Consider the following 9,502-nt stretch of genomic DNA (forward strand, 5'->3'; position numbering starts at 1 on the left):
GGATGACAGGCCAGACACAGACACATGAAGATCTGTGCTCCTTTATAAAGGTTACCCTTTGGAGCCTTGCCTCCTGGTACATGTAAAATGATTGAAGATCGAAATTGACAATATGTGGAAATCATACATCATATATCATACATATGCACAAAACGTCATCACCCAGTACATACATGTAGAGTGCAGTGTACCTGGTCGTCTGTGGCTGAACCATCTACACGGTTTTCCCACAGAGCGTCATCTACCTGTACATACATGTAGAGTGCAGTGTACCTGGTCGTCTGTGGCTGAACCATCTACACGGCGGTCCCACAGAGCGTCATCTACCTGTACATACACATAGAGTGCAGTGTACCTGGTCATCTGTTCAGTATGGTACGATAAATCCAAGGAACATGTGGAATATCAGTGTATTAATGGATTTGTCAATTCATTGAAAAAAAAATCATGATAACCATGTTTGGAATCTGCATGAAAAGGCCTTTCAGGAGACGAGTACAGTATTTAAGTTGGTCCCTTCTTTTAGATGGAACCAGGGAAGACTTTGAAATCCGATTATTTTTTTCACTTCCAGAAAATTCATTTCACCTGCATGTAAGCGCCATTGTCAAATAACCCTGTTTTACTCCACTTGTAAATTTTGTGGCCTGCATTAAACAGAACATTCTGTCCATAGTCCCTGGGTATGGAGCAAGCTACGATTTTAATGGCGTGAGGTACACCCCAAAATACAACATGCATAAAGTGCATGTGCCTGTAGGTAGATGTATAAGTGGCAGTGAGCAGTGAAGCATTGCCATCTCAACATGTGTGGATGATCACAGCTAATCTGTCACCCATCACCTACCTTTCTACATTGAATAATGAGATTTATTTATATCTGAAATCTCTGTGTTACACCTGTATCAGGTCATGGAGCTGACCGGTCAGGTGGTCTGTCTGTATAGATTATAGTGTGGCAGGTGTGCAAAGTGTTAAGCACACCTTACTGTTTACATATCACTGGCCTAACTATTCAGCCTTCTCCATGAATAAAAATGAAAGAGACATATTTCCAGTAATTCTTCCACTAATTGGCTAAAACTTGTGCTTATGTAAATTTATTTATCTGATTGGTGTTTTACGCCATACTCAAGAATATTTCACTTATACGACGGTGGCCAGCATTATGGTGGGTGGAAACCGGGCAGGGCCCAGGGGAAAACCACGACCATCCGCAGGTTGCTGGCAGACCTTCCCACATACGGCCGGAGAGGAAGCCAGGATGAGCTGGACTTGAACTCACAGCGACTGCATTGGTGAGAGACTCCTGGGTCATCACGCTGCGCTAGCGCTTATCTAAATAGGTGTATCAACATAAAATAAATTCTAATGGCTGTATGCAAATCAATGGAAATAAAGTCTTTCATTGGTTTTCATTTAAAACTCTGAAATGTGCTTTTTCATTTTAATTTTCTTTTAAAATTTATTTTTGTGCGATACATCAAATAAGTGTTGTTACGTTGTTCTGATTTTATTATAATTAAATGTCAGGTATCATCTACTATAGATCATTATGATTGTAATGTATCAGTTTTAATTAGGAAGTTAAGGGTTAGTAAGAGTTGAATTATTAGTATCTAATCTGTTGTTTGGCAGCATGGTTAATATCTGCCTGATTTAAGTTGACTTCAATAGCACCAGTAGTATAGTTCACAGATCTTTGTAATGAAGTGTGAGATTAAAATTGATCTTTTAAAACACGCTTTCTGAGTACACTTAATGACAAATATAAGAAGTTAAATACGTATACCTGATCTACATCTACATGGTTTCTAAATGTTTATGTGAATTAATGTCAGTCACCATAGTGTATTATTACAAGAGGTGGTATTTACAGAAATGATGGAATTATGTTTAATTCTTCTGTATGAAAATCGAGATTAAATCTTTTCTTTGACATTCTGTGTACTTGTACTTCTTATTATGGAAATACATGCAGATTCTGTGAAAAGGTACATGGAACAGTGCAGTACGTGTACATTTAGGAAGGTTACTTGTGTTGTGTCAGAGCCTTACAGCATTTGCCAACATACCTGGATATGCCTGACACTTATTTACATGCCTGACACTTACCTGTACATGTATTTGCTATTTTATCATTGTCCACATTTTAGCATACTGCATGAATAAGTGTGAACATTGCTTGGTGCGGACAAATGGGGGACATGTGTCACTCATGTAGAGGACTCAACAACCACCCCCCTGAGGGCACTTAGCTTTTACATGTACTTAACCAAAACAGGTTTGGAAGGCCTTGTAACACCTATGCATGAAAGCTGCAGCACAAATATGATGTAGGTCCATGTCCATTTTACCCACATCCAATGTACATGTGTTCATCCGTAAGGACAATCTGGAAATGCATTGTAACACTTGAGTTGCTTTTAATTATGATAAGTACGGCATAGAACGCCGATCAGATAAATAAATCAATGATGATAAACAGCATGTTAAAACACGTCATTGTCAGTTTTTGGATAAGTTAATTCCTTTTCATTCCTACTGATGAATTGTCACAGAGCCTTGCTTGTATTATGGTGCTATACTGTATAAAACATGTTAAAGTCAGTATGGTCTTAACGGCTTTAACACTTTCAAACAACTGGGCCCTGGAGTCTCCTGGTGCTATTTTCAGGCAATACCTGTAGATTTAAATCATTCCTGCTCTGAGGCTTATTTCAGTACAGTATTACTAAGTTTAGTTAAAGGTTATGAAAACTGTAAACTGTGTAGAGTGTTCAGTAACAGTGTGTAGAGGACATGGCCATGTATGCGTCAGTGTAACACCTGTACACTGGGATTTACTACATTATCTACCTCTCTGGAAACCAATATAGGCTATTTATGTATATATGGATATCTGGTGTAGTAATTGAGGGGCTGTCTTACAATACCAGAAATATTTGCTCATACATGCCATAACATTCCTTCTAGATCGTAATTTTTTGTTATTTTATACAATGAGTCCTTCATGTACTCTGACATGCACGTGTGCGTTGTATATAAATGTATGTTCATCACACAACAGTGTATTCATCATACATAGTCAGACCAACTACACATGCCTACTTGTACATATGTACATAGATACCCATGTACATGTATTCATGTACCTTGAATAACTTGTGAATAAATGAACAGTTGTGCATATCTGTGCTCTAAGAAAGGTATTTTGCTTTAGATGCCGTTGGGTAACGAATCACACAATGCATACCTGGTCTGAGTCTCTGTCTCAACCAGGTGAATTTGTCTCTGGGATCATCTCTTATTCACCAGTGTTTGCTTAGATCAAGTGTGAAAAACAGGCATATTCATGCCTACATGTTTCCATGGTTGAGTAAACACTTACTAATATCCATGCCTACATGTTTCCATGGTTGAGTAAACACTTACTGATAGCATAAGGCAGGATTGGATTTAGATTAAAAATCTTTATTGATCTTTTTGTGTTAAGAATTGAAGTTTGTTTTCATTTCATGACACCTTTATTCTAAATGGAATGTCTGACTGGTTCAGATTTCCAGGGTATCACTTTGCTACATGTATCAGGCTGAATCCTATGTTGTTCATAGTGTATCAGATTACACTACAGTGTTGTTGAGATTTATAGGCAGGTTAGTTAACATCATCTGCTGTAAGTCAGTGAAAGACTTACAATGACTAGTCTTCCATTATATCAGGTTTCTCAAATTTCCAAAATGGACACTGTAGTTGTTTGCATTGATATTTTATTCTTTACACATTACCAAATTACCATTCTCTTTGTGTAGATACTGTATGTCTTAATGCTGCATGCTGAGACGATGGATTGACATACTGGGTTGTAATGTCTGGTGTCATAAATATGGGTTAAAAGATATATGAAAAGGAAACAAATGCATTTCTAGAATCTTCAAAGACAACATTAATTTTTCCTTTTTTTTCAGAGAACAAAGCCTATGACAAGCCTGTGGCACAGAGCTCAACAGCTCGTCTCAGGGGTCACAGGTACATCGCTAGTTATGCTGTTGACGGTAAGGAGGGGCAGGAGTTGGTGGATTTCACCTGCACTTTGACCTCCAAGGAAAACAACCCTTGGTGGAGAGTGGATCTTGGGAATTACTACTATATTCAGAAAATTGATGTCTACAACATTCTGGAAGAAAGTGAGTTTGTGTTTACTCGACAAGGTCTCCCAGACTGATATTTTAACCACAAACAATATGTGTCTACAGAAAAGTGACTTTTTCTGAAATTAAATCTCTATTCTTCAAAATCTTCATATGTTTATGAAAGACAAAAAAAATAGAGACAAAAGTATTCTTACTTTTCTCTCAGTCCCTGAATCCTCTCCTGTGTCTTTTAGTACTCCCATATACCTATTTGGCCTACATAGTATTCCCATATACCAGGTTGGCCTACATAGTACCCCCATATACCAGGTTGACCTACATAGTACTCCCATATACCCAGTTGGCCTACATAGTACTCCCATATACTAGGTTGGCCTACATAGTACTCCCATGTATCAGGTTGGCCTACATAGTACTCCCATGTACCATGTTGGCCTACATAGTACTCCCATATACCAGGTTGGCCTACATAGTACTCCCATATACCAGTTTGGCCTACATAGTACTCCCATATACCCAGTTGGCCTACATAGTACTCCCATATACCAGGTTGGCCTACATAGTACTCCCATATACCAGGTTGGCCTACATAGTACTCCCATATACCAGGTTGGCCTACATAGTACTCCCATATACCAGGTTGGCCTACATAGTACTCTCATATACCCAGTTGGCCTACATAATACTCCCATATACTAGGTTGGCCTACATAGTACTCCCATATACTAGGTTGGCCTACATAGTACTCCCATGTACCAGGTTGGCCTACATAGTACTCCCATATATCAGGTTGGCCTACATAGTACCTCATATACTCAGTTGGCCTACATAGTACTCCCATATACCAGGTTGGCCTACATAGTACTCCCATATACCCAGTTGACCTACATATTACTCCCATATACCAGGTTGGCCTACAGAGTACTCCCATATACCAGGTTGACATACATAGTACTCCCATGTACCCCGTTGGCCTACATAGTACTCCCATGTACCCAGTTGGCCTACATAGTACCCCCATATACCAGGTTGGCCTACATAGTACTTCCATATACCCAGTTGGCCTACATAATACTCTCATATACCAGGTTGGCCTACATAGTACTCCCATATACCCAGTTGGCCTACATAGTACCCCCATATTCCAGGTTGACCTACATAGTACCCCCATGCACCCTGTTGGCCTACATAGTACTCCCATATACCAGTTTGGCCTACATAGTACTTCCATATACCCAGTTGGCCTACATAGTACTCCCATGTACCCAGTTGGCCTACATAGTACTCTCATATACCCAGTTGGCCTACATAGTACTCCCACATACCAGCTTGGCCTACATAGTACTCCCATATACCAGTTTGGCCTACATAGTACTTCCATATACCCAGTTGGCCTACATTGTACTCTCATATACCCAGTTGGCCTACATAGTACTCCCATATACCCAGTTGGCCTACATAGTACTCCCATATACCAGCTTGGCCTACATAGTACTCCCATATACCCAGTTTGGCCTACATAGTACTCCCATATACCCAGTTGGCCTACATAGTACTCTCATATACCCAGTTGGCCTACATAGTACTCCCACATACCAGCTTGGCCTACATAGTACTCCCATATACCCAGTTTGGCCTACATAGTACTCCCATATACCCAGTTGGCCTACATAGTACTCTCATATACCCAGTTGGCCTACATAGTACTCCCACATACCAGCTTGGCCTACATAGTACTCTCATATACCAGTTTGGCCTACATAGTACTTCCATATACCCAGTTGGCCTACATAGTACTCCCATGTACCAGGTTGGCCTACATAGTACTCCCATATACCAGGTTGACGTACATAGTACTCCCATGTACCAGGTTGGCCTACATAGTACTCCCACATATCCAGTTGGCCTACATGGTACCCCCATATTCCAGGTTGCCCTACATAGTACTCCCACATACCAGGTTGACCTACATAGTACTCCCACATACCAGGTTGACCTACATAGTACTCCCATATACCCAGTTGGCCTACATAGTACTCCCATATACCCAGTTGGCCTACATAGTACTCCCATGTACCCCGTTGGCCTACATAGTACTCTCATATACCCAGTTGGCCTACATAGTACTCCCATATACTCAGTTGGTCTACATAGTACTGTCATATACCCAGTCGGCCTACATAGTACCTACATATTCCAGGTTGCCCTACATGGTACTCCCATATACCCAGTTGGCCTACATAGTACTCCCACATACCAGGTTGACCTACATAGTACTCCCATATACCCAGTTGGCCTACATAGTACTCCCATATACCCAGTTGGCCTACATAGTACTCCCATATACCAGGTTGGCCTACATAGTACTCTCATATACCCAGTTGGCCTACATAGTACTCCCATATACCCAGTTGGCCTACATAGTACTCTCATATACCCAGTTGGCCTACATAGTACTCCCACATACCAGGTTGACCTACATAGTACTCCCATATACCCAGTTGGCCTACATAGTACTCCCATATACCCAGTTGGCCTACATAGTACTCCCATATACCCAGTTTGGTTTACATAGTACTCCCATATACCCAGTTGGCCTACATAGTACTCCAATATACCCAGTTGGCCTACATAATACTCCCATATACCCAGTTGGCCTACATAGTACCCCCATATTCCAGGTTGGCCTACATAGTACCCCCATGTACCCCGTTGGCCTACATAGTACTCCCATATACCCAGTTGGCCTACATAGTACTCCCATATACCCCGTTGGCCTACATAATACCCCCATATACCCAGTTGGCCTACATAGTACTCCCATATACCCAGTTGGCCTACATAGTACTCCCATATACCCAGTTGGCCTACATAGTACTCCCATATACCCAGTTGGCCTACATAGTACTCCCATATAGCCCGTTGGCCTACATAGTACTCCCATATACCCAGTTGGCCTACATAGTACTCCCATATACCCAGTTGGCCTACATAGTACTCCCATATACCCAGTTGGCCTACATAGTACTCCCATATACCCAGTTGGCCTACATAATACTCTCATATACCAGGTTGGCCTACATAGTATTCCCATATACCCAGTTGGCCTACATAGTACTCCCATATACCCAGTTGGCCTACATAGTACTCCCATATACCAGGTTGGCCTACATAGTACTCCCATATACCCATATACCAGGTTGGCCTACATAGTACTCCCATATACGCAGTTGGCCTACATAATACTCCCATATACCAGGTTGGCCTACATAGTACTCTCATATACCCAGTTGGCCTACATAGTACTCCCATATTCCAGGTTGACGTACATAGTACTCCCATATACCCCGTTGGCCTACATAATACTCCCATGTACCCCGTTGGCCTACATAGTACTCCCATGTACCCAGTTGGCGTACATGGATATGTATCAGTAGGGTGTGGCAGAAGACGAATCAACAGGTACTTCTATATTTGTAATTGTAGACTACAAGAGTTATCTGTCGGGATTTAAGATCTACATCAGCAATTCCACGAGTGAGGGGGCCTTCAAAGAGCTGTGTTATAGTCATAGCGGAGAAAGCATTGGGAAAAACATCAGCGTGACCTGTGTCAAGGCACTGAGTGGTCAGTTTGTCATTGTAGAGCAGCCTGTTCATGACACGCTGACATTGTGTGAGGTGGAGGTGTATGGTGAGTTCATCAGGATACTTTCTGAGCACTCATTCGTTTAATTTAATTTCCAAATTTCCACAGTTAGTGGTGGCAGTTTTCAGTTAGAGTGTCAACCAAAACCAGTAATCCATCCATTTGAATTATAACTAAACTGTTAAGTATTACTTTGCCCCTGGGCTCTGCCTTCCACCATAATGCTCGGCAAAATGGTATAAGTGAAATATTCTTGGGTACAGAGTAAAACACCTATCAAATAAATAAATAAATAAATAAATATAAAATTATTGCTGTATGTGTTCTTTTGAAATAAACACTTATTGTCCCAGCTGCATGGGTGCAGATAAGTACAGATGAGACTAAAATTGAAGTAGACAAGAAACACTGTGTACTATGTGTATGGTCAAGAGTCAAGCTATCAGTTGATCAGTCAGTCAGACTTTACTCTGAACTACATGTATACCTGTACTACTATTTGGATATGATCATCATCAGTAAATCAAACAATCACCCTGTTCTCAGGCACTCTGTGATGATGGCAGGTAATACATATGACTGCCATATCACACGTGTTACATTAGTAATCAGTCATTCTGTCACTTTCACTTTCTTGGATGGAGTATGTGTTATTGGCAGCTGCATGTATTGTATGTGGTTGATTAGGCATGCTAGATTGATACTCAGTCATTTTGTTACACAGTATGTTTTACTAGCAGCTGTATGTTTATGGCTGATTAAGGCATGTTAGATTAGTAATCAGTCATTCTGTCACTTTCACTTTCTTTTTTGCAGTATGTGCTGGTGGCAGTTACGGACCTGAGTGTGAGCATGTCTGTGGTCACTGTGTAAGCGGTCGACCATGTCATCCTATCACTGGAGAGTGCCCAGACAGGTTATGTGCCCCTGGCTGGGACGGACCCAATTGTAACAAGAGTATGTATATGTTTGATCAGTTTGAAGTTCCATAAATTAAGAGAAAGTGTGAGGTTGTGGGTTTGTTGATCAGCTGTAATATTTAGTTACCTCTTTGATTATTTGGGGCCCATGCTATCCTGTCTGCTCGTAAAATAGCAATATATTGAAAACTGGTAACCGGTGAAGAAACTTTTGGCATTTTTTTAATTATCTTTGATCAGCTTAAAAAATCTTCCATATTGGCTTAGCCTATTGAGATAAAATTTTAATTAATGGTTTCTTGGTTGATCGGCCTACAAAAATTGCAAAAATCGTTTCTACACTAATTTGGCCAAAACTGACCAGTCAAATTAGCCCAAAGAATAGGTGAACTCTAAAAACTTTCTGAGAATACCTTGACCCCGGGATTTTAATTTCAAAGAATTTTTACATTTGAGTTGTGGTTCGCATGTAATTGCCAAAAAACTTTTCAGAAATCATTGACTTTTTCTCCAAAATTCATCATGTGAGTTATATGCAAGACTCCATCAACAGGCATCAACTTTGCAACAGCATATTCTTTCTGTCTTTTGGCCTCAGGCATCAACTTTGTAACAATGTATTTCTGTCTTTTGTTCTTAGCTGTCAGCAAAAGATCAAATTTGCCTAATCTCTATGCTTGACTTCAGTCCCAAGTCCATTGTAAATGATGCCTGGCAGTCTAGAGTTCAAATCCAGTACATTTCTTCTCATTTTTTCCCCCCTTTTTTTTTTTTGTTCTT

At 40.5% G+C, this 9,502-nt stretch overlaps 1 protein-coding gene across 1 annotated transcript in view; it reads left to right on the top strand.

Moving 5' to 3' along the window:
- LOC135469735 (multiple epidermal growth factor-like domains protein 10) overlaps positions 1-9,502 on the top strand; it is a 40,284-nt gene that overhangs the window by 28,053 nt on the left and 2,729 nt on the right. The window contains exons 3-5 of the mRNA XM_064748306.1: positions 3,969-4,187; positions 7,641-7,847; positions 8,619-8,759. Of these exons, the coding sequence (XP_064604376.1) occupies positions 3,969-4,187; positions 7,641-7,847; positions 8,619-8,759 (567 nt within the window). The remainder of the gene's footprint in view (positions 1-3,968; positions 4,188-7,640; positions 7,848-8,618; positions 8,760-9,502) is intronic.

The sequence above is a fragment of the Liolophura sinensis genome, chromosome 7, assembly GCF_032854445.1.
Source record: "Liolophura sinensis isolate JHLJ2023 chromosome 7, CUHK_Ljap_v2, whole genome shotgun sequence".
Lineage (NCBI taxonomy): Eukaryota > Metazoa > Mollusca > Polyplacophora > Chitonida > Chitonidae > Liolophura > Liolophura sinensis.